At 40.3% G+C, this 27,513-nt stretch overlaps 1 protein-coding gene across 4 annotated transcripts in view; it reads right to left on the bottom strand.

Moving 5' to 3' along the window:
- The window catches only part of LOC109890760 (receptor-type tyrosine-protein phosphatase T-like), a 484,190-nt gene that overhangs the window by 100,837 nt on the left and 355,840 nt on the right, over nt 1-27,513 (bottom strand). For 2 of the 4 annotated variants that reach the window (XM_031824663.1, XM_031824659.1), the window contains 3 exons: nt 21,891-21,968; nt 21,644-21,685; nt 5,321-5,508 (listed from right to left, as the gene is read on the bottom strand). In XM_031824663.1, the coding sequence (XP_031680523.1) occupies nt 5,321-5,508; nt 21,644-21,685; nt 21,891-21,968 (308 nt within the window). Of the gene's footprint in view, nt 1-5,311; nt 5,509-21,643; nt 21,686-21,890; nt 21,969-27,513 lie in introns of all 4 variants that reach the window. The other 2 variants (XM_031824661.1, XM_031824662.1) reach the window with 2 other exon arrangements.

Raw genomic sequence — 27,513 nt, 5'->3', positions numbered from 1 at the left:
CTTATGTACCAAGAAGAGGAAGAAACACTTAATTGACCTAATTACCATAACAGTAAGAGTATCAGTAAAGTATTGTATTACAGAGCCTTAGGAATGACTTTCTCTAGAAGACCTGTCTATAGATGTAGACACCAATAATCGACTACCCACAGCAGTGTGTTGCCGGAAGGTTGACTTTTTTAATGAAAGGGAAAGTTAATACAAGTGGGAATAGACAACTATCAGGGCTCCAGACTATTTAGTCGCAATTTGCGACCCTTTAACTTGGCTGTGCGAGTTACATTTTGAATTGGACGCATTGGTGCAAGCTACACATTCTATCTGGTCACCTCAATCCAATTGTCCCATTTTTGGGGCAGATAAAATCATAACTTTGTTCAACAGTAAAGTGTATTATCCTCAATATTCTGCTGTGCCAGGCCGTTTCGCTGGGGCTGCTATAATGAGCGAGCTTCTCACACTCTCTCTCCCCCTCATGTGCCCATCATGATTGTATAACATTTCAAAATTCAATTGCGGGGCAAAAACACAAAATGTGGGGGAAAAAATTATTCACAATAAAGAGAGGAGTCTCCGCTTTCTGTATGTATAATATAATGTATTTCTCAACAATCATTATTGAGCTCAAAGCACACTGTTTTACAATCAAGTTATCTGATATGGCTTTGAAATGCAGAGCGTGTGAAATCTGCCATCGTACAGTAGATTAATACATGGCTACTAGCAGTAGATGTTCAATTTAGAGGTAGCGACCTAGTTTATGTGTTTTGAGTTTCCACTTCCTCAGGTGGGGAATTAGCACCAATTGAATTAGGCCTATATAATATTTTATAAAATATACAATATTTTCAGATTACGCTAAAATCTCAGGATATGAAATGAAGAAGAAGAAGAAGAAGAAGAAGAAGAACTGATGAAACTGAATGGGAAAAATATTTTTTATAATTTGTATTTTGTATTTATACCTTTGCTTATTCGATCTGGTCATTAACATATGCCTATGACTTTGCAGCACATTCTTGTTTCAAAAACATTGAATCTGTGCTTCAGAACCAAAAAGTTGTGTGTCTTGACTGTTGACCAATGACCAGTCATTATCATTAGTGCGCAAAGGCAGGTGCTTTTATTCAGATTAGTGACCAGAAAGTCCTTGTTTCATTTTCTCAGGTTTTGTCAGGCAAAACAGAGTAGCCTACTTACATTACGTTAATATTATCCATAGAAAGTACTGTTTAGCAATCTGCTATGGACGCTATCTGGTGATTTCATTGATCATCTTCATATTTCAAATAGACCTAGTGTGGTTGGGTTATAATTATATACCTCAGTGGTACTGGCAATATGTTTAAAGATAGCTGTAACATTGCACAACCTCAATACTTAGGGAATGAAGGTTTAACATATTCTGGCCAATTAATTATGATATTTTTCAGGAAGAAAAAGGCTACAGACGGATCATGTTTCCCATCCGATCCTCCTCCCTCCGCTGCTTACCGTTAGGCTATGCCATCCTGCTTGCTCTGGAATCCAGAGGAGTGGTAATGCGACATGATATCCCTACTCGATATCGATGGCTAACATGAATCACTTTCAGATCAAAATGCAGGAGTAAAACAAAGTTTATTTATGTATCTTGTGCATCACTGTTTATGGCTGTAATGACATTTGCGCAGTGATTGTGCGCATGTGCGTGTGTGGGGGTCGCAAGCTTTGAAACATTTCTTTTTGGGGGTCTCAAACAGTTTGAAAACCAGTGAGCTGGCGAGCAGATTGCTGATTTGCTGTACAGCTATAGGATCGGGTGCAGCACAAACATGAAATTGGAGTGAGAGATGATTGCCATGAATTAATATTAAAAAAAAAACTTTTGGGTGATCAAGTAAATTAACCATTTACTTTGCAAGATCACCAGCAATGGGGCATCAAGCAACAATTACTAGCATATGCCTATTGGTCTTTTAGCATGTCAAAATTGCTTGAAATGTATAATTTAGTTGCATTTGGAATTTGTTGTCAACATTAATTATTACATTTTTTTTGTGTTGTAGAGAAAATAATGAAAAGGGCTGTCTTGTAGCCTCAATAAATAGAATAAGGTTAGTAGTAGTTGAAAAAGTAATTGCATGTATAGATTTATTTTACTTGACTTGAAACTTGAAAAAGATTTTGACTCGACTTAACTTGCTCTTACTGTGGAATAGAGGTCGACCGATTAATCGGAATGGCCGATTAATTAAGGGCCGATTTCAAGTTTTCATAACGTTCGGTATTTTTGAGTGCCGATATTACTAGATATTATCTAGCGTGTCCTGCGTTGCATAAAATCTGACATATAATCCCTCCTGTTCAGCCTGTACATTAATGATCTGCCTTCTGTCTGTACTGGGTCTGAAGTTCAAATGTATGCAGATGATACAGTGATATATGTGCATGCAAAGAGCAAACAACAAGCTGCACAAGAACTCACTACTGTAATGGTCCAGGTTACAAAGTGGCTCAGTGACTCGTGTTTGCATCTCAATGTGAAAAAAACTGTTTGCATGTTCTTCACAAAGAGGGCAACAGATGCTACTGAGCCAGATGTCTATGTGTCAGGGGAGAAGCTCCAGGTGGTATCCGATTTTAAGTACCTTGGCATCATACTTGATTCCAACCTCTCTTTTAAAAAGCATGTGAAAAAGGTAATTCAAATAACCAAATTCAACCTAGCTAATATCCGATTTATACGAAATTGTTTGACTACAGAGGTAGCAAAACTGTACTTCAAATCTATGATACTCCCCCACTTAACATACTGCTTGACTAGTTGGGCCCAAGCTTGCTGTACAACATTAAAACCTATTCAGTCTGTCTACAAACAGGCTCGCAAAGTGCTTGATAGGAAGCCCAATAGCCATTATCTTTGTCACATCCTTAGAAAGCATGAGCTCTTGAGTTGGGAAAATCTTGTGCAATACACCGACGCATGTCTTGTATTCAAGATCCTCAATGGCCTGGCTTCCCCTCCACTCAATATTTTTGTTAAACAGAAAACCCAGACATATGGCAGCAGATCCACAAGGTCTGCCATGAGAGGTGACTGTATAGTTCCCCTAAGGAAAAGCACCTTTAGTAAATCTGCATTCTCTGTGAGAGCTTCCCATGTCTGGAATACACTGCCATCAGACACACATAACTGCACCACATATCACACTTTCACAAAATGCTTGAAGACATGGCTAAAGGTCAATCAGATTTGTGAACATGGTCCCTAGCTGTGTGTTGCCGCTCTCCATGTTGTCTGTAGCTTGTGAGGTGTGGAAACACTTTGTTGCTTTTATGAATTTTGTCTTGCTGCTTTTTGTTTTATGTTGCTCTGTCTGTATGCTACGTCTTGCTTGTCCTATGATGCTCTGTCTGTATGCTATGTCTTGCTTGTCCTATGTTGCTATGTCTTGCTTGTTCTATGTTGCTATATCTTGCTTGTTCTATGTTGCTATTGTCTATATTGTAATTGTTTTTAATAACCTGCACAGGGACTGCCGTTGAAAATTAGCCGGCTGGCTAAAACCGGCACTTTTACTGAAATGTTGATTAATGTGCACTGTCCCTGTAAAATAAAAATAAACTCAAATAAACTCAAACTGAGCATACAAGCATACAAGTATCTGACTGAGCGGTGGTAGGCAGAAGCAGACGCGTAAACATTCATTCAAACAGCACTTTCGTGCGTTTTGCCAGCAGCTCTTCATTGTGCGTCAAGCATTGCGCTGTTAATGACTTCAAGCCTATCAACTCCCGAGATGAGGCTGGTGTAACCGTAGTGAAATGGCTAGCTAGTTAGCGTGCGCTAATAGTTTTTCAAACTTCACAAGCTCTGAGCCTTGGGGTGGTTGTTTCCCTTGCTCTGCATGGGTAACGCTGCGTCGATGGTGGCTGTTGTCATTGTGTTGCTGGTTCGAGCCCAGGGAGGAGCGAGGAGAGGGACGGAAGCTATACTGTTACACTGGAAATACTAAAGTGCCTATAAGAACATCCAATAGTCAAAGGTTAATGAAATACAAATGGTATAGAGGGAAATAGTCCTATAATAACTACAACCTAAAACTTCTTACCAGGGAATATTGAAGACTCATGTTAAAAGGAACCACCAGCTTTCATATGTTCTCATTCCTGAGCAAGGAACTGAAATGTTAGCTTTCTTACATAGCACATATTGCACTTTTACTTTCTTCTCCAACACTTTGTTTTTGCACTATTTAAACCAAATTGAACATGTTTAATTATTTACTTGAAGCTAAATAGATTTTATTGATATGTATTATATTAAGTTAAAATAAGTGTTCATTCAGTATTGTTGTAATTGTCATTATTACAAATATAAAAAAAATGTTTAAATTGGCCGATTTAATCGGTATCGGCTTCTTTGGTCCTCAAATAATCGGTAGCGGTATCGGCGTTGAAAAATCATAATCGGTCGACCTCCACTGTAGAATGCACGACTTGGGCTTGACTCAAGACTTGACCCAATCTTTTTGGGACTCGACTTGAGACTTGGACCTTGTGACATGAGACGTTTTTGTGACTTGGTCCCATCTCTGCTAGAGTTATTTTTACATTCACATCTGAGTCATTTAGCAGGCACTCTTATCCAGCGCATCGTACTTTAAAAAAAGGCTGAACCAGCTATGTATAGGTAAATAGGTATATCTGCAGTAATATTGATAGTTCCATGCTTTTCACTCTCAGGAGAAAATGAAAAATAATTGGAGGAGTGATTTGACATTAGGAATATGACTGTGGACATATTTCATTGTATTATGCCACATAACTTAACTTATGTGTCACTTTTGTGCCACCTTCAAATTTAAATACTTTACTGGACTTAAGATGCAATTCCGAGTAATAAAAAATCATATTCCAAGACGAGTCGAGCATTGATCAATAGGATTGGGTGGAAGTCCGTTTAATATTTCAGAGAATACTAATGATGTTTTTAAATGTGATCTTCAATAAATATTTGATGTGTTTCCCTTATTCTAAAGAGAGAAAGTGCAAATTAGATGTCATCATATCATTCAAACAGAGATGTGAGCTAATGGTAATGCATATGGGGCAAGGAATCAAATCAACTCAAACAGATCGCAAACAACAATAGGATTGCTTAAAGGCAGAAAGGCAGAAATGCAACTGGATTATGTCTGGTCGAAGTATAAAACGTCTTGTAAAAGTGCAAACTGACGATATTGGACAGTTACTGGCCACATTGACGCGACCTCATGTTAAAAACCACACTTAGAATTCCCTGCAATGTTGATAAAACCGTACTAACCATTCTTACCTCATACTCTTCCTTGAAGCCGTAGCCCTGGCCACACTTCATCTGGGTGATGTGCTGGAGGAGGTCGGCTACACGGATGGCTGGCTGGAACTGGCCTGCTTGGTAGGACATCTCTACTGACTCACAGCCCCCGTATGGGTACGTCTGGATGGTCAACGATGGCTGAGCCAACTCACTATGGCTGCTGTCTGTGGAACAAGGAGAACACACTCAGTATCCACTTACTCTGTGATATTTGGGTTAGCATTGAACCACATAGCGGTCAGTCTGTGTAAGAAGGATGCAATGGAACTCATTTTAATATAATGAAATCTCTTGTTTTCATGAAATGTTGTTCTCCCAAACATATTGACTCTAGTACTCGCGCTGCTAAAACACTCAACCACTGTTACTCCAACTTCTGGGATGCCTAGAAGGCCCTCCCCTGCCCTCCTTTTGGGCAAATCTGACCACGACTCCATTTTGCTTCTCCCATCCTATGGGCAGAAACTCAAATAGGAAGTACACATGCTAAGGACTATTCAACGCTGGTCTGACCAATCAGAATCCACGCTTCATGATTGTTTTGATCACGCGGACTGGGATATGTTCCGGGTAGCTTCCGAGAATAATATTGACGAATACACTGTTCAACGGCTCAGACACGATGTGGCAGGGTCTACAGACAATCACCGACTACACAAGAAAAACCAGCCACGTCGCGGACACCGACGTCTTGCTTCCGGACAAGCCAAACACCTTCTTTGCCTGCTTTGAGGATAACACAATGCCACCGATGCGGCCCGATACCAATGACAATGTGAGTAAGACATTTCAGCGTGTAAACCCTCGCAAGGCTGCCGGCCCAGACAGCATCCCTAGCCGCATCCTTAGAGCATGCACAGACCAGCTGGCTGGTGTGTTTACGAACATATTCAATCTCTACATATCCTAGTCTGCTGTCCCCACATGCTTCAAGATGGCCACCATTGTTCCTGTACCCAAGAAAGCAAAGTTAATTGAACTAAATGACTATTACCCCGTAGCACTCCTGTCATCATAAAGTGCCTTGAGAGACTAGTCAAGGATCATTTCACCTCTACTTTACCTGTTACCCTAGACCCACTTCAATTTGCTTACCGCCCCAATAGATCCACAGATTTTGCAATCGCCATCACACTGCATACTGCCCTGTCCCATCTGGACAAAATTCTTACATATGTAAGAATGCTGTTCATTGACTAAAGCTCAGCATTCAACACCATAGTACCCTACAAGCTCATCATTAAGCTCGAGGCCCTGCCCGCAACCACAGGGCTCACCAGAGGGTGGTGCGGTCTGCCCAACGCATAACCGGTGGCAAACTACCTGCCCTCCAGGACACCTACAGCACCCGATGTCACAGGAAGGCCAAAAAGATCATCAAGGACAACAACCATCCGAGCCACTGCCTGTTCACCCCGCTATGATCCAGAAGCACATAGAGGCTGCTGCCTACAGTATATACAGGCTTAAAATCACTGGCCAGTTTAATAAATGGAACACTAGTCACTGTCTACATATCTTGCAATACCCATCTCATATGTATATACTCTATCCTATACTATTCTACTGTATCTTATTCTATGCCACTCTGACATTGCTCATACATATATTTATATATTCTTAAATCCATTCCTTTACTTAGATTTGTGTGTATTGGGTATATGTTGTGTAATTGTTACATATTACTGCATCGTCAGAGCTAGAAGCACAAGCATTTCCCTACACCCACAATAACATCTGCTCAACAGGTTAATGTGACCAATACAATTTGATTTCATTTGATTTATTTCAGTGGAGACCTCTCTAGCTCTCTGCAGGTCTTGAAAAACTTTAAAAGCATGAGATCTTCAAACTCTTACAGTTGACTCTTCACAGACACTGTTTCCAGACAACAGCCTTCCTTTATCTCGCTGCTACTCAGTCATTAATGATGATATTCAAAGTTAAATGGATAATCCAAGAGACACTTTGCTTTACTACTTGAAATACATTCTTGTAATTGAGTCTTCCTAAGATTAGGATTGGTGAGTTTGAAGTAGTACATTGCTTCTAATGAGTCCATTAAGAAGAGGAATCAGGAGATGAGTGGCAGAGAAATTCTCCATATTACAAGCATGAAATGATAAAGTACCATAAAGTACCTAAAGTACCATTGCAAATATGGTAGGCTAAAATCACCCGTGTTTTATTAATGTGGATATTTGCATCTTAATTACACACTTAGAGCTCTATTTTCGACTGGCTCTAAGGAGGCGCAAGTGTCAAATTCACGTTAGTTTTCAATTTCATTGTGTCAAAACTGGCACACTGGCATTTTCCAGCCCTAATGCCAGATTCGGCAATTTACCTGTCTAACATCAGCTTGCTTGCAAGGTGGGAGGGATGGCAATGATTGAGGTGTGTCCTTAAAAACAAGCGCAAAAGTGATAATTTCAGGCAGCGCTAGTTGCAAAAAGCAGGTCTTAAAAGTAATGCAGTTGATAATAGCTTGGATTTTGAGAGTGGAAGTGCAGCCTATTCAGTCATTGCACACATTGCCCATGGAAGGAGAGATGTGCCTTTTGTACTGGTGAATCTCATTAAGATTTGTTTCTTTTTATTATTTTAACCTTTATTTAACTAGGCAAGTCAGTTAAGAACACATTCTTATTTATAATGACGGCCTAGTTCAGGGGCAGAAAGACTGATTTTTACCTTGTCAGCTCGGGGATTCAATCTAGCAACCTTTCAGTTAATGCCCCAAAGCTCTAACCACTAGGCTACCTGCCATCCCAAAAGAAACATACAAAACTATTAAACACCAAGCATATCCTACCCTCCCCTTGATCAAGGCTGGTTTAGCAGCATCGCATATGTATAAAGGGTTTTAATGGTGTACTGAGAGTGCTTTGCCCTCACTCTTTTTCATTATTAACAATTAACATACAGTACCTGTATTTTGCTTGTTTAAGTAGGCTATCCATCCCCATTATCAAAGAGCACCCCTTGTCCGATTACCAAAGACACACTTCTCCAAACGATTCAGTCCTCCTATATTGTCAAATCAACAGCAGATTTTTGAGAGAATCTGCCTTGCACATACAGTGGTTCCTCATTTAAAAGTTGCAGTATAGGGTGGTATGCTGTGGTAGGGTTCAGCGCTTTACAGTACCTGCCCTTAATGATCAATTTAACCACCAGAGGGCATCTTTGAGCACAGATACTACATCCTTTGACCACTGCATTTTGAGATTATGCATGACCTTTTATTGATGAAAAGGTGCTGATCCTGGTCTTTATTATTTACAATGTTTTGCTGATATTTTCGCTAAATAACGACATGTTAGGGTGTTTCGATTTTACAGTAGCCTATGTAGGCCTATAGCATACTGTACCTACAAAATCAGTTTATACAACTCCTCCAAAAATATAAATATGGGCAGAATATTGTATAAAATATGTATATTGTTAAAGACTGACATTTGGTAGTTTCAATTAAATCTGTTTTCTTTCATTCAAATGTGACTCGTTTCATTCTCCTTCCATTTAAGCCTACGTTTAGGCCTGTGTGTGCACTGTGCCAACAGTGCAATGAAACGAGAGATGCGATTTATGATATCATGCTGCTGACCCGGTCCTATCTATATTGTTGCTGGTTTAAAAAACAGTTTCATTATTTTTCATTTCATTTGATTAAAAAACTCAAACTTATTAGAAATAATCACCGTCCAAGCATTTATGACGAGAACGTACATGGGTTGAATGCAATGTAATTTATTCAACTATTTCTGGAGAAGTGCTAATGTGATCTGTAAGATGGTTCCGTGATGTTTATTAAACATTACATTTTGTAAGCAGTATAATAGTAAGTGGATATTCCCCCTTTCTCTTTATATTGGATCTTTATCCAGCTCCTGTGAAAATTTTGGATGTGCATATGTGACTAAGCATGTAGGGCGTCAATACTTCACAGGAGAGCCATTTGAACGTTTTTAAAATCTAAATTGTTTTTCAGCAGAAATGCCTTCTGGAACATGTAAACTTTCATGTGCCTTAATAACAAACTTGTATTCAATCTGTAAATACAAATAAATTACAAGCCTAGTTGGTTTAGCCACGGAAAAAGTCAGGAACCTTCCCACTAGCCATGATTGGCTAAGATAATGGATGGACTGGACATGCCGAGAGATGAGTTCGGATTGGTCTGCCATATAGCACACTTCTGTCTATAACATGAGCTGGTCAGTATGTGTAGGTAATGCTTACTAAACAACTTTTTTGGAAAAAATATCACGTAGTAGAACTGCGAAAGTGTTGCTCTCCACTTTCTGAAGGACCAAGTTTTGAAATCAGTGGAATGCCCGGTGGAATTAGAGTATGATAGCGAAGGAGATGGAAAACAATTATGTGGTTTGATTGCAAATATGCAAAGGGATTCAAAAAGAGAACACACAGAAGGCTGTTGTATAAAACACCTGGCTCCGGATTACATCTTCAAACTAAAGGCAACCACAGCATCAGTGACAGAGCGGGAGAAGCATCCTCCATGTATATGGGTAATTCTGTCAGAAAGTCATTTTCATTTAAAGTTAAAGTCTACTGTTTGGTAGCTAGCTAACATAAACTGTCTGACTCACTAGCTAATGTTACGTGCATAATCTGTGTCATAATATTATTCAGATCTCTGAGCCATTTGCATTGCTAGTTATAACCTAAAGTTAGCTAGCTAACATTGAATCTGGTTGGTTAGTTACCTGCAGATTCATGCAGGATAGTATCATTATGAGTTGGGATTATGGTTCATTGTTTAGCTAGCTACATGTCTAAACAAAAGACTTCACTATGAATGTAACCATATCAATAGAATGCTCATGATGTCACTGCAGCAACTGTCGGTAGACATAGCCCGATCGAATTTACCAGCTATCTAATCCAATTTCAGAGCACTCTCGTCTAAGTGTGCCAGAGCGCAGAGAAACTTGCACAGTTACAGCCTAACTACCTCTGCTAGGGTGAGTAAAATGGTCAGAGTGAGTTGTTCTCTCATTTGTGTCTGGAAGTAGCTAGACAGCTAGCCAACGTTAGCCAGTTAACTTGAGTGCTGTTTTTAGGTCAGAACGCTTGGATCAACCCTACTCCTCAGCCAGAGCATCCAGTGTGCTCTCTGAGAGCACTCTGGCTCTCCAGATTGAATTTACAAATACACCCGTAGTATAAACTAGCCTTTAGTCTTTAAATCTTTGGTTGTTTACTGCATGGCCTCACATGTGAATCCTTAAATAGATGGGTGGGGTTAAGGCTTAAGAGGGAGCAAATGATGCTGAATGGGTGTAGACAAAGAAGAGCTCGCCAATAGGTTTACCAAAACATTCAAGGGCCAACTTTCAAAGCAGAATTACTTTCCCATTGTTCCTCAACTGTAGTATGTTATAACATTTCATACACTACAGTCTCTACTTTTATCCAATGTAAAAAAACACAATTTCAAATGTGAATTGAGACGGTCAGTCACATAACCTTCCATTGTCTGGATCTTTTTCCAGCTCATGTGAAAAGTTTGGATGTTCGTAAAACCCTCCATAGTCGAAATGGTATTGTCTGTATTATACACCCACCGGGAGAAATGATGGTGCCTGTAAATGTATTTATAGCCTATTTAAAATAAGTTGTTTTGTTTTTATTAGAACTTGATTAGAATTCTACAGTATTTTTAAGCCTTATCAATAGTGTAGTGAATTTAATATTGCTTATTGACTACATTTGGCACATCCAGACTGCAATTTACAGTATAGGCCTAGCCCTTACACAGTACCCTCAGAAAGTCTAGTCACCCCTTGACTTATTCCACATTTTGTTGTGTTACATACTGAATTCAAAATGTATTACATAGATAGTTTTTCTCACCCAGCTACACACAGTAGCCCAATACAAAGAAACCTGTTTTTATAAATGTTAGCAAATTAATTGAAAATTAAACATGGAAACATCTCATTTCCATTAGTATTCACACCCCTTAGTCAATACTTTGTAGAAGCACCTTTGGCGGCGATTCGAGCTTTGAGGTGTCTTGGGTATGTCTGTATCAGCTTTGCACATCTGGATTTGGGGATTTTCTCCCATTCGTCCTTGTAGAGTTTCTCAAGCTCTGTTAAGTTAGATGGTGGCGATGAACAGCAATCTGTAAGTGTTTCCAGTGATTTTCAATGGGATTCAAGTCTGGGCTTTGGCTGAGCCACTCAAAGAATTTCACATTATTCTTCTGAAGCCATTCCAGCGTTGCTTTGGCTGTATGCTTGGGGTCATTGTCCTGTTGGAACGTAAATATTTGCCACCAGTCTAAGGTCGTGTGCACTCTGAAGCAGGTTCTCATCAAGGATTTGCCTGTATTTGATTTGGCCCCATTCATTGTTCCCTTTATCCTTACTAATATTCCAGTCCCCACAGCATGGTGCTGCCATAACCATGCTTCACTGTAGGGATGGATTTGGACATGTGATGAGCTGTGCCTGGTTTTCTCCAGACATAGTGCTTTGCATTCAGTCCAAAGAGTTACTTTTTTGTCTCATTAGACCACATAATATTTTGCCTTATGCGCTCAGAGTCAGAATCCAGGCATACTGTCATGTGCCTTTTTCTAAGGAGCGGCTTCCTTCTGTCCACTTTCTCATAAAGCCCAGATTGGTGAAGTACTGTAGAGACTGTTGTCCTTCTGGCAGGTTCCCATCTCAGTCAAGGAACTCTGTAGTTCTGTCAGAGCGGTCATTGGGTTCTTGGTCACCTCCCTGACCAAGGTCCTTCTTGCCCGGTTGCTCAGTTTGGTCATACGCCCAGCTCTAGGCAGTGTCCGAGTAGTTCCATATTTTTTCTATTTCCCAATGATGGAGACCACTGGGCTTTTTGAAACTTTCAACAATCTAGGAGTATTGGTTTTATACCCTTCCCCAGATATATGCCTTATCACAATTTTATCTTGAAAATCTAAGAACAATTACTTGGACTTCATGGTATAGTTTCTGCTCTGACATGCACTCTCATTTGTGGGACCTTAAAGAGACAGGTGTGTTTCTTTCTAAATCATGTCCAAACAATTGAATTGACCACAGGTGGACTCCAATCAAGTTTCAGTGACATCTCAAGGATGATCAAAGGAAATTGTGGAAAGACTTGAAGATTGCTGTTCACGGCCGCTCCTCATCTAACTTAACAGAGCTTGAGAAAATCTGAAAGAAAGAATGGGAGAAAATCCCCAAATCCAGATGTGGAAAGCTGATAGACACATTTTTAAAAATCTGATTTCATTTTATTTAACTAGGCAAGTCAGTTAATAAGAACAAAATCTTATTTGGTGTCCCAATGCATACCCAAGACCACTCAAAGCTCTAATCACCGCCAAAGGTGCTTCTACAAAGTACTGACTAAGGGGTGTGAATACTTATGTAAATGATAGAATTCTGTATTTCATTTTCTAAAAACATATTTTCACTTTGTCATTATGGGGTATTGTGTGTAACAGGTTGTAACACAATGTGTAATTCAAGTCAAGGAGAATGAATACTTTCAGAAGTCACTTTATCAATGTGAATGCTATAGCCTACGTTTAACAATGTACAGTATTTCAATATTAAAGTAATGCAATTAGAATAATGTGGACTGTAAACATGTTCAACATATTTAGCAAACATAGGGCAGGCTATTTAACAAACTAGGCTATAATGGACTTACATTCAAATTGTAGACAATGTAATACATAAAAGACTGTAAATACACAACTTGAAGCAACTACATACACTGAATATACCAAACATTAATTACACCTTCCTAATATTGAGTTGCACTCCCTATTACCCTCATAACAGCCTCAATTCATCAGGGCATGGGCACTACAAGGTGTCGAAAGCGTTTCACAGTGATGCTGGCCCATGTTGACTCCAATACTTCCCACAGTTGTGTCAAGTTGGCTGGATGTCATTTGGGTGGTGGGCCATTCTTGATACACATGGGAAACTGTTGAGTGTGAAAAACCTAGCAGCATTGCAGTTCTGGCCCCAACCCTTGTGCCTGGCATTTGCACCCATACCCCATTCAAAGGCACTTAAATATTTTGTTATACCCATTCACCCTCTGAATGGCACACATACACAATCCATGTCTCAATTGTTTCAAGGCTTAACAACCTTTGTTTAACCTGTCTTCCCCCCTTCATCTACACTGATTGAAGTGGATTTAACAAGTGACATCGATAAGGGATCATAGCCTTCACCTGGATTCACCTGGCCAGTCTATGTCATGGAAACAGCAATGTTTTGTATACTCAGTGCGTTTAGCCCATGGAACATGTTCTGATTGGCAACCGGAGCACAGTCTCATCACTCTAATTAATGTTGTTTCGTGGTAATGTTCTATCTGGGCTGTGTTTACATTTCTGCTCATTACTCACACATCTCCATTTCCCATCGCTCCATTTCTCCATAATTATTACTGATGGGAGATGGAGATAAACACCGGCATGTAATGTGGTTACGTTGTTTTAGCTTTAGCATCTGCTTACATGGAGGTGGGTAAGGAGAGAGGCTTAGCCATAGGACAGGGAGCAGGTACTGACTTTACAGTGGAGATGGTAGAGGTCCACTTAATCCTACCCAAAGTGCGCCCTCTACAGCCTATTCGGACCATACCTAATTCATTATTAGTTTGTTTTTGTCTCTACAACAAGAACATATCTTAAAGTGGCAGCCCTGAGGATATATTATGTTGTAAATATTACCAATAAACAGACACAATCCCATCAAAAGCTACTGACATATCGAGCGGCTAATGCTTGGGGTTTGAAGGTCAAAAATGCATTTAGTCAGCCATGAAATGTATTCACAATGTGTCTTCTTGCCTGTAACTTAGATTACAATATCTTCATGCTAATCATTTCATTTATTGACCTCAGAGGGACGTTTTTGTTGCTTGAGAACATGTACTTTTCATGACTTCATTATCATGGCTCACAGATGCATGAGCACCGATCCTGGCTCCATGTGATCACATGCCTTGGGTAAGTGAGAAATACAGGACTTACACACACACATTGGCATGTTAGACAGAGTCAATGACCTTTCAGGAAAGGTCTGTTCTTTCTTCAAATCAAATTGCATTTGTCACATGCCCCCGAATACAACAGGTAGACCTTACCATAAGATGCTTACTTACAAGCCCTTAACCAACAATGCAGTTCAATAAATAGAGTTTTTACTAAATAAATTAAAGTAAAAATGTAATAAAAAGTAACACAATAAAATAACTATAATGAGGCTATATACAGGAGGTACATGTACTGAGTCAATGTGCAGAGGTACAGGTTAGTCAAGGTCATTCGTACATGTACGAAGGATTAAAGTACTATGCATAGATAATAAGCAGCGAGTAGCAGCAGTGTAAAAATAAAGGGGGGTGGGGGTCAATGTAAATAGTCCGGAAGGCCATTTGATGAATTGTTCAGTCTTATGGCTTGGGAGTAGAAGTTGTTAAAGAGCCTCTTGGACCTAGACTTGGCGCTCCGGTACCACTTGCCGGGTAGCAGAGAGAACAGTCTATGACTAGGGTGACTTTCCTTCCAGTAATCTGAATGCCAAACATGGCAGAAAAGTTGTATCAGAAATAAAGAGGTTTCACAGAGAGCAGGTTGTTCTGTTGGGAATATTGCTCTGTTGTGAAGAAAGGCAGGAAAGCTTGGCTCAGGTTATGAGGGTGCAGGGCTTGTAACACGCCATACTGAGAAATATTATTTCCAAGCAAAAAATACATTGAGTACAATATGATGCTCAGAGATACTATGGGAGCTTAGATAAAATTACAATGTCTCAAAATGAACATCCTGTTTTGCAGAAGTTGTTCTGATAAAGGCCATTGCTTTTGAATTCATTTCAGAATTTTAGTGTGCAGTTCTTCCCTGAGGTGCAGACTAATGGTTAGTGTTGAATTCGCATTAAGCTCAATTATCGGCAATGCAACATTGTCACAACAACGCTGCTCCAGACCATTAGCAATAATTACCATCCATAACAAAATATATTGGACAACTCTTTGAGTCGGGACAAGATAATTCCGTTTGAAATTACTTAAAATGTACATCCATTCTAAAGAATATGTCTGGAGAAGATTTTAAATAATTTGCAATGATATTGCAACCGTAGAATTGAATCATTCTCTAAAGCCCTTAGGAATATCAAGCTTACTAGGAACCAAAAATGCCCTTCTTTTAACATGAACCAGGTTCCATCCTCAAGAACAGGTCTTTTGCTGACAAATGTTCAAACATGGCATTTTTGATAAGCCAATGCATATGAAGAACTTTAGCTTCCTCTGGTTTTGGCAGACGTGATAGCCATGTTCTGCATGTAGAGGTATGAATGACAGAATGTAAATGATGTAGTGGATAGATGCATTCTCAACCAACTCATGTCTACTGGAAGCATAGGCATCTACTCTGCTGCTGGATATCATATCAATACCATTTTGTATACGCTAATACACAATGAGCTATGGATTTCATTCAGCACACCCAAATGTAACAGTATTCTTAACGCTAGATCTGCTGCTGGTGGTGGATAAACAGCAGAGTTGGGCTAGTCCCAGAGTGGGATCTTCCTTCCAGCCCTATGAAAGTTCTCCACTGCCTGTGAAACTGAAGCCCTCACTTCAGCAGCAGTTGAGCCTCCTCAGAGGAGGAAGGGGAGGACCATCCTACTCAGTGCATTCCATTAATTTAATTCCATTAAATTAAAAGTTTTAATTTTAAAATAAATCTATACTAAAAATATTCACGTCACCAATTAACTACAGTAGCCTCAACAGCACTTTCTAGGGTAGCACCATGGTGTAGCCAGATGACAGCTATTTTCTGTCTTCTGGGTTCTTTGACTTCAATACAAAACATAGGAGGCTCATCGTTCTTACCCCCTTCTATAGACTTCCACAGTAACAATGACAACTTCTGGAGGAGGTCCTCCAACCAATCAGAGCTCTTGCAGCATGTACTGACATCAAAGGATTGCATAATTAATCTAGTACTGAATGCATTCAGAAAATATTCAGACCCCTTCCCTTTTTCCACGTTACAGTCTTATTCTAAAATGGATTCATTTCATTTTCAATCCTGTCTCAGAGCTCTACGGACAATTCCTTCAACCGCATGGCTTGGTTTTTGCTCTGACATCCACTGTCAACTGTGGGACCTTATATAGACAGGTGAGTCCAATCAATTGAATTTACCACAAGTGGACTCCAATCAAGTGTAGAAATAACTCAAGGATGATCAATGTAACAGGATGCACCTGAGCTCAATTTTGAGTCTCAATACAAAGGCTCTGAATACTTACGTAAATGTGATATATTTTTATTTATTTTTGTATACATTTGCAAACATTTCTAAAAAGCTGCTTTTGCTTTGTCATTATGGGGTATTGTGTGTACCTGTATATTGATGAGAGGAAAAAACAATTTCATCAATTTTAGAATAAGGCTGTAACGTAACAAAATGTGAAAAAAGTCAACGGGTCTGAATACTTTCCAAATGCACTAGTCAGCAATGCAGTGTGTAAAGCGTGATGAGTAGTTGACTCACAGATAGAAAAAGACAATAGTTGGTCAAGTTTCAAACTAATTTATTTATTTAAGAATTAAGAAGATACAGTAGAGAGAGAGAGAGAGAGAGAGAGAGAGAGACAGAGAGCTAGCTATATTTCTTTGTATTTCTTTCCTTTTTAGTTTACCTTTCACTTTTTTAGCTAATGCAGCTAATTTTGCCTACTTAACAACCTGACAAACAGAGAGGAATGCTATGTATGTTAGCTAGCTGGCTAAGGCTATCCCACACGGCAACTCTTCCAAGTCAAGGTAAGCTCGGTTTTAATCATTTACACCGGAGCACGCCGGTGTAACTGCTAAACTGCTTTCTGTACACTGTACTGCGTGATGCACACATGGACTGGATTGTGGGTTTACTAATGCATTAGTTCCAGTTTTTTTTACTATAGCGTTAATATGGTAACAACGATGTAGGCTGTGTAGCGGTTAGCGCTCATGGTATGAAAGTTTGGCTTGGAGAGGTATTTGTGCCTGGTCACAAACAGCTGTTGTGTTGTGCACTGAAGGTGAGAGGAAGAGAGCATGTAGATGTGAGAAGGAATTATACAACGAGCAAACTGATGATGCTGTATGCGGCTGCTATGAAAGTGAACTGTGTCTGCAGGTGATCAGGGGTGTATTCATTCTGCTGATTCTATTGCCAAATGTTGCTTAAACGGAAGCAAATGAAACAAAATGGGGAAGGAACTACCTGAATGTGTCCAATAGAAACTTCTGCTTTAGTTGCTAAATGGAATGCTTTGCAACTGTTTGGACTAATGCTTAAGCACCCCGGATCGGCTAGATGCAGGCAAGACCGTGCAAGAAGGTGTTGAATGTGTCACTGTCTGTCACCTTGATTACTCCTATTTGTCTCTCAACCTGTGCAGCTATGTTAAAAACGTTCATTTGTAGACTCGTTGTAGCAACCTCATGATGGGTATAGTGCAAAATAATGTAGTAGCCTAAACCTATCAATGTTACATTGAGCTAGGTGAATGGAATATGAATGGCAGTCATCCAATATGCTGTAATAGAAATAAGGCCATGCTCATAAAAAATGAAATGCCTGACACCCCACAGCCCAGCCCACAGACAGAACACAGCTGACTGGATTACAGACTCTCTCCAGCCTCTCCTTCTCGCTGTCTGTCTTCTTTGGTCTCTGGTGAAGCATTGATTACTTGGTGTTGATAACAAGTCACATCTAAAGACACAGCCCACTTGCAGAGCGGCTAAAATACCTATGACTAAGTCAAAGATGGAGAAGCAGAGGAAAAATGGAAATGTACAGCATCATCAGTCATATCTAATAGACTGCCTGGAGTGGCAGAAAACAATATTACGTGCCACTTTATAAACTGGCCCATGATCAATATACAGTGAATTGACTCAAGGTCACACCACTACTACTAGCTAAGCATGCAAGCATGCACATTGAACAGCTGTGGTCTCATGCTTTCTCCAAAACAGTTAAGGAAACTGTGTCAATGATTGGAATGTAATGTTCACAAAATGATGCCTATTTGCATCCCAAAAGAAACACCTGAGCCATCGAAACCCAAAGACTGATATACAAAGAGAGCTAAATTAAGCCAAGCTTTACATGAGAGTATGGATTTTTCGAAGCTCCTTCCTCCACAGTAAGACCTCTTGCTTCTCCCTCTCATCCCTATTTATTTTCCTTTTTGCTTGGCGTTCGCAGAACAGTGTCAGACTAAAATGAATAGGCAAAGCTAAATTATTGACTGAAACTAGATGATTATGGAATGTACATAAGTACAAAAGTACAAACGCAGTACAAATGTATTGCTGAAATCAATAAATGTTGCCTTCACTTTGGACTTGCTTGCTTGCCTGATGCCCTGCCTGCTGTAATGTTTGACAAGATTATTTTTCCCCCGGCTTGGCTCTGTTTGCTGAGAGCTGGCTTTCTCTCCCCCGTCCAGTGAAGAAGGGGGTCTGTCGGCCATTACTGTGATTTTCTCTGTCAACAACAGTGCTTGAGGAAGGAACACATTGACTGCCACCAGTTACCGATAAGAGGATATATGGTAGGCTCAGAACTTCACTGTCCCTTACTTCAGTTATAACTTTAATATAAACACTTGAATACATTAAAATCACAATCAAAGTACATGTAGTCCCACTTGGTGGATATGAATTGGGTGAACAAAGACTCTCTAGGAGTCTTAGGGGATACCATTTAGAATATTCAGTGCAATATTTTGAGAATGAGGGCCTCAGGGGACTACTTAAAGCGGGAGTAACAATACTGAATGTTTAAAATACATGGTTGTGAGATTGAGGCTCTGAGGGATACTTCTAAAGCAAGAATAACAACACTGAACATCTAAAACGTTCAGGACCCAGCTGATCCCCACTCCTTCCCTTTGATCCACAGGTCAGTAGAAAGTATATTTTACAGACAGCCTTGAGATCAAACCGTGTGTTTACAGTATCTTACAGTACCCGGGGCAGGCAGACAAAACAAAACATCTGCTCCGTTAAACAAAAGTCATCAACAAAAACCTGACTTAGACCAAACGGAAGATATACCACAAAGTAGTCCTGCACGGGTCCATTATTTGGAGCCACACCCGCCCCACGCCGGCCATATAAATTCCCGAGCACCACCTGATATCCGATATCAGGACAGATTTTTATCTAAAATCAAAATAATATTTGTTATACAAACCCAGGAGCTTGTTGTGTTGCATTGGGATGCGAATTCCATTCTGTGAGCAGTGAGGCAGACATATAGGCTACCAGCCACACATAGTGGATTGTGGACCTGTCCATTAGTTGTATGTTTAATTCCCCCACGTGAGAATACATTGCCAAATGTACTTTCTCTGGCTAGCCTAGCTCACGCTAGCCTAGCTAACATAGGCCTAATCGGAAGAAATATAAAGAAAGGTTATGAAATACAACATCCTGGAAACAGGTGCGGTGTGAGTGAAATCCCTGATTTGGTTTGGAAGGATTTGGAGACATATAATTGTTTTCCTGAGAGATGATCAGTGACTGTCCAAATAACAAATGTATTTAATTTTTATGACTCCAGAGCAGTAGGCTATTATTCCCCTCCCTACATGAATTAATTTGTCTGCATGTTTATTCAACATTTGTATAGAATGAAACCATGCCATTACTTTTTTTTACAATGAGATACGTATCTCATGGTATCTCATGGCATGGTTTCATTCATTAACAACTCAAATCGCTCTGAAAAAAGGGCCTTCTAATTAAAAAACCTATAGCTGACATAACAAAACAAGACCTTTACATTCAATACTGTGAAGATAATCAAATAGTTTAATTGAAACTTCAATAAAAGATTCCCAGAATCGAATATAGGCTGCAAAATTACATTTATTTAGTAAACCATTTTAAACTTGATATGGCCTGCGTATGGACTAAATGAACGTAAGGCTGAATTAACATATTTAGTTGATAATAAACTGAATTAGCCTATCATAAACAAAAACTTGCTTTCACTTTTTGCTGGCTGTCTGTCCATCTACCGTGTTGTTGTCCTTGTCCACAATGTCTCCAAAATCCTTCCAAACCAAACCAGGGATTTCACTCACACCGCACCTGTTTCCAGGATGTTGTATTTCATAACCTTTCTTTATATTTCTTCCGATTAGGCCTACGTTAGCCATTTTCGCGTGAGCTAGGCTAGCCAGAGAAAGTACATTTGGCAATGTATTCTCACGTGGGGGGATTAAACATATGTTTCAGCACCACACAACTAATGGACAGGTCCACAATCCACTGTGTGTGTGGCTGGTAGCCTATATGTCTGCCTCACTGCTCACAGAATGGAATTCGCATCCCAATGCAACACAACAAGCTCCTGGGTTTGTAAAACAAATATTATTTTGATTTAAAAAAATTCCGACCCACAATATAATTGTTTTGAACCGCGAGCCAACCCACGGTTTGAAAGAATGTTTTCATTCCACCCGTATACGAAATGTATGCAGAACATGCACCAGGTGGTGACCAATTACAGGTGGGGATACCATCAACAACCTTCTAGAATTGGAGCACATAAACCAATGAATTGGAGAGAGATGCTGCCAGTTGACTTGAGGAGGAGGTGGTGGAGAAACAGCTGAGAGTGATCTACCTCTCTACCAAAGCACCAAAAAGCATATTTTCAGCATTCAGCAAATCTACTTGGCAAAGAGGTGGTCAATCTGCCTCGAGAAAGAGGTGGAGGGGAAAGGGAGAGAGTGAAAAAGAGTCAGAAATGGATTTGACATTTCAATCTGGCCGTCTGTAAACTGAAGGGGCAACATCCGGTCCATTAGTATTCAACCGGCTGCAACACACTAGATCTGATCTCATCACACTCCTGTGTAATTATGGGCAGTGGCATAAGATCTTCTTTTAGACCTATGCCAGCCTGCCCTGGGCCAGCAGCATGGCCATGGCCTGACACTGGGAGTGCTGTCTGTTTTGCATAAGTAGTTATACTACGTTATGTATTGTTGCAGTATCTTGTTAACATGCTGTTAGGTTTGATTTATTTCAGTGATCATGGCAAATGGTCTTCAATGTGATATGAGTGAAAATAATGTGTGGATTGAATTTCTGTATGTTAAATCCATTACCAGATATCTAAACTACACCTATGAAAAGCGAAAGCAAGATAATGGAAGAAGATGCAAGAATAGATGGAGAGAAGATTCTTACCGATTGATGCTGTTGCAGGGACTGCAACAGCCTCCTTCGACACTACAGACAGTCACGACACAGGAAAAGAAGAAGACACAGTGAATATTGAACTCCAGGCATCACAAATGTACTCCCTAGAAAATGTTACAATCTACAGTTTGATTTCTCAACATGTTCTACTTTGAAGAGACCAGAAAGAGCAATATCGCATTGCCTTATGTAGATACACTACAAAGCAGGAGTCTTCCGAGTGGTATGGCTGTACCTGAGTAGTAGGAATTCAAAAGGGATTTGCTTTGCAGGGTTTTGCCTTGCACAGAGAAGGAGCAGGGAGAGGGGGATGCTGAGGGAAGAAACACAAGGGGGAGATGTTAAAGACCTCGAAGACACAGCAACACAGCAAACAGGATGCAATATCCAGACACAATGCACTCTCTCTACTGCAGGAGAGGGTATCGCTTGTTGATTTTAATGCTCTGATAGTGGAAAATGTTGTTGACTTTTGGGATTGTTTTTAATGTATTGTATTGTATTGTGCTCTTTCTATCTACATGCGGACTACTTCCTGCTGACCATGTCCACCTCGCAAAAGAGGTTTCGAAACTCAAAGGGTATTTTTCTGGTTAAATAAAGGTTAATTAGACAGACATGCAGGTAAGTCTCTAGAATAAGGTGAGTCTACAGTACATTAACCAACTATCCCAAAGGAGACAGTGAGAAGTGAGAAAGAGCAAATGTATGTACCACAAGTGAGCCGACCATGATGGGTTCAGAAAACGGCACCATATGGTGAAAGAGATGAGTTCTCACCTTCAACAACTCACATTACAAGCCTATCAAACATGAAATGCGGACAAATGGGATTCTGACACATGGAGTTTTTACAATAATCGACGTGATATTACATACTGCTATGCAAACCATTTATCTGACGATGTGCTTTACATGCTAATGCGCAACAGTATCTCCTCTACTCAAAGATAAAATCTCATGGATTTATGCATACTGTATGCTAATGTAGCAAAGATGCTAAACTTTACAGTACTAACTTGCATGTGAAAAGTGCTTTCGCAGCAATGTAGACGAGATACCAGCAAAAGATGTTTCACGAGAATGCAATAAGAGAAAAGGTTATTTACCTGCGTCCCTGTAAATATTAGATCCCCATGCTGCGTTGGCATTTTTCTCTGCCTCATTAGGTACAACCAGTGCCCAACACCCCTGGTACTATCCTATTCTGATGGCCACATTACACTCCATAAATAATGATAGGGAGGAATAATGAATAAGATGTTGTACAGGAAGAATACTGATATGAGAGGGAGAACATTCTGTGTTGGAGGCTTTGCATACTTAGATGTACAGATATCAGATCTTACCTACAGAGTTTTCATCTGTATTTTTTGTAGCTGTCTACAAACCACCACAGACCGCTAAAACCGCGCTCAATGAACTGTACACCAACATAAGCAAACAGAAAAACGCTCATCCAGAGGCGGCACTCCTAGTGGCCAGGGACATTAATGCAGGGAAACTTAACTTTATCACTCTTTTGTTGCGGAGAATTCAAATTCAAATGAGCCTCGTGATTGTCTAAAAAGGAGCAGTTCTCTTTCTCTCCGTGAGGGGTCAGTCAAGTCATTGGGATCAGGGCTCGCTATCTTAAAATAATGTTTTCTCGCTCGCTCAAAGCTATAGACTTAAGTCATATCACTGCGACATTCAAATATACACAAATGTATCTGAAATGCAGCCATACATGTTAGCAACCGTCGTTTTATATAGACTGAAAAAAAATATAAACGCAGCATGTGAAGTGTTGGTCCCATGTTTCATAAACTGAAAAAAAATGCCAGAAATGTTCCATATGTACAAAAAGCTTATTTCTCTCAAATATTGTGCACAAATATCTTTACATCCCTGTTAGTGAACATTTCTCCTTTGCCAATATAATCCATCCACCTGACAGGTGAAGCATATCAAGAAGCTGATTAAACAGCATGATGTCAGCATCTGGTAAGACATGGGGCGAAGGCCTATGCATATTTGTGAACAACAGCTGGTGCACGATATCTAAGGAAGTCTCAAGGTTTTGCTCGCCTGAGGTAGAGTATCTCAAGATAAGCTGTAGACCACACTATCTACCTACAGAGTTTTCATCTGTATTTTTCGTAGCTGTCTACAAACCACCACAGATGCTGGCACTAAAACAACGCTCAATGAGCTGTACACCACCATAAGCAAACAGGAAAACGCTCATCCAGAGGCGGTGTTCCTAGTGGCCAGGGACATTAATGCAGGGAAACTGAAATCAGCATGTTAAACGTGCAACCAGAGGGAAACAATTCTAGACCACCTTTACTCCACTCAAAGAGATATAGAAAGCTCTACCACACCCTCCATTTGGCAAATCTGACCATAATTATGTCCTCCTGATTCCTGTTTACAAGCAAAAACTAAAGCAGGAAACACCAGTGACCGGTCTATAAAAAAGTGGTCAGACGAAGGAGATGCTAAACTTCAGGATTGCTTTGCAAGCACAGACTGGCATATGTTCCGGGATTCTTCCGATGGCTTTGAGGAGTACACCACAACAGTCACTGGCTTTATTAATAAGTCCATCGAGGACGTCGTCCCCACAGTGACTGTGCGTACATACCCCAACCAGAAGCCATGGATTAAAGGCAACATACGCACTGAGCTAAAGGGTAGAGCTGTTGCTTTCAAGGAGCGAGACTCTAACCCGGAAGCTTATAAGAAATCCCGCTATTCCCACCGTCAAACCATCAAACAGGCAAAGTGCCAATACAGGACTAAGATCAAAACATACTACACCGGCTCCGACGCTTGTCGGATGTGGCAGGGCTTGCAAACTATTACAGAGTACAAAGGGAAACACAGCCGAGAGCTGCCCAGTGACACAAGCCTACCAGACGAGCTACATCACTTCTATGCTCACTTCGAGGCAAGTCAAAGCGAGTCACCTCTCCCTGTCTGAGTCTGTAATAACAACATGTTTCAAGCAGACCACCATAGTGCCCAAGAACACTAAGGTAACCTGCCTAAATGACTACCGACCTGTAGCACTCACATCTCACTCACATCTGTAGCCATGAAATGCTTTGAAAGGTTCACAACAACAGGATCCCAGAAACACTAGACCCACTCCAATTTGAATACCACACCAACAGATCCACAGATGATGCAATCGCTTTTGCACTCCACACTTCCCTTTCACACCAGGACAAAAGGAACACCTATGTGAGAATGCTATTCATTGACTAGAGCTCAGAGTTCCTGACAGGCCACCCCCAGGTGGTAAGGGTAGCTAACAACACATCTTCCATGCTGATCCTCAACACGGGGGCCCCCCAGGGGTGCATGCTCTGTCCCCTCCTGTACTCCCTGTTTACTCATGACTGCATGAGGCACGACTCCAACACCATCATTAAGTTTGCTGATGACACAACAGTGGTAGGCCTGATCACCGACAACGATGAGAAAGCCTATAGGGAGGAGGTCAGAGATCTGATCGTGTGGTGCAAGGACAACAATCTCTCCCTCAAAGTGATCAAGACAAAGGAGATGATTATGGACTACAGGAAAATGAGGGCCGAGCACGCCCCCATTCTCATCAACGGGGCTGTAGTGGAGCAGGTTGAGAGCTTGGCGTCCACATCACCACAAACTAACATGGTCCAAGTACACCAAGACAGTCGTGGTGATGGCACGACAAGACATATTCCCCCTCAGGAGACTGAAAATATTTGGCATGGGTCCTCAGATCCTCAAAGGTTTTACAGCTGCACCATCGAGAGCATCCTGACGGGTTGCATCACTGCTTGGTATGGCAACTGTTCGGCCTCCGACCGCAAGGCACTGCAGAGGGTAGAGCTTACGGCCCAGTACATTACCAGGGCCATGCTTCCTGCCATCCATGACCTCTATAACAGAAAAATTGTCAAAGACTCCAACAACCCTAGTCATAGACTGTTCTCTCTGCTACCACACAGTAAGCGGTACCGGAGCGCCAAGTTTAGGTCCAAGAGGCTCCTAAATAGATTCTACCCCAAGCTATGAGACTCCAGAACAGCTAATAAAATAGCTACACATTTTTTGCACTCCCCCCCCCCCCCCTCCATGCTGCTGCTACTCTTTGTTATTATCTATGAATAGTCACTTTAATAACTCTACCTACATGTACATAATTACCTCAATTAACTCGACACCGGGGGCCCCGCACATTGACATTGAATCTGTACTGGTACCCCTATATATAGCCCTACTATTGTTATTTACTGCTGTTCTTTAATTATTTGTTATTCTTATCTCTTACCTTTTTGGGGGGGAGCTATTTTCTTTAAAACTGCATTGTTGGTTAAGTGCTTGTAAGTAAGCATTTCACCTGTTGTTTTTGGCGCATGTGACAAATACACTTTGATTTGATCATGACGCAGTACAATAGAAGGCCACTTTAAAATGTGCAGTTTTGACACGCAACACAATGCCACAGATGTCTCAAGGTTTGAGAGAGCATGCCATTGCATGGTGACTGCAGGAATGTCCAACAGAGCTGTTGCCAGATAATTTAATGTAATTTTCTCTACCATAAGCTGCCTACAACATGATTTTAGAGAATTTGGCAGGGCGTCCAACTGGCATAACGACCGCATACCACGTGTAACCACTACCGCCCAGCACCTCCACATCCGGCTTCTTCACCTGTGGGATTGTCTGAGGGTTCATATTTCCTTATGTGAACTGTAACTCAGTAAAATCTTTGAAATTGATGCATGTTATGTTTATATTTTTGCGCAGTTTGGAAATGACTAGTTCCAAAAATTCAAAGGTCAGTAGTGGGCCAGATTTGAACCAATATATATATATATATTATTTTTACCTTTATTTAACCAGGCAAGTTAGTTAAGAACAAACACTGCTTCCAGCTGCCCCTGGTGGTGATTCTAAATATGAAATATCCTTTCAAATCCTCCTGCTGCAGGATCATTATCCTCCTGGATGAAATGGGTCATATTAAGATCCAACATCTGCATGTGATGGAGCAGGGATTTTTTTGTCATGTCTCAAGAGACTTTCTCTTCATTGATATATGACCAAATTAGATGGGAAATTATGGATTTTAGTTCACAGGATGACCGAAGGGACACAAGATCAGTTGGATAACACAACTAGTCAAACATTACCATTTGGTTTTAAATCTCATTTGTCACACTCCACTTTAGTATTCCAAAAAATACACTCTCACAGTTGTAATACATTTCCGGTTTCTAATTTTGCAGACTAAAATGTCCACTTTTCACTATGTTCAGACCACAAGATAGGGCAATAATATGTGATTATACAGATATACTAATCGCAATGCTTCACAACGTTTGTCTACATAATTTAAATCTAACATTCATTTGCATGAGACAAAGTCCACTTGATCAAAAGTTACTGCTATAGTATCCTGACATGACTCAAACACTGTAGCTAGCTAGCAAGTGGGTATGTTTTCATTTTAAGTTAAAGGTCATTGAAGTTGGTAGTTACTACTTCAAAATAAAATACATTGAAGTTGAAAATGTATAATTATATTTTGAGGGAAAAGTGAAATAATGAATGTTGAGATAAAAAAACATAAAGCAACATTTATAGAATTGTAAACACCAAAAATTATATCAAATGCAAAAACAAATACCTGCAAGAAAATAATTTTAAAGCAAAAGAAAAACTCAAACAGTTATTTAATCGTGTTCAGTTAAACCTTTCCAACAACAAAACCTATTCAATCCTTTTCGCCTACGCTCAAGCCTGCTGTTACTGACTTTCGCTAGGTTATTCAGTACTTTGTTTTCACCATCTGTTTCTTTGTTTTCACAGCCAGT

The sequence above is a fragment of the Oncorhynchus kisutch genome, linkage group LG5, assembly GCF_002021735.2.
Source record: "Oncorhynchus kisutch isolate 150728-3 linkage group LG5, Okis_V2, whole genome shotgun sequence".
In the NCBI taxonomy this organism is placed as follows: Eukaryota; Metazoa; Chordata; class Actinopteri; order Salmoniformes; family Salmonidae; genus Oncorhynchus; species Oncorhynchus kisutch.
Note: the sequence above shows the minus strand (reverse complement) of the source record. Positions and strands in the feature narration are given on the sequence as shown.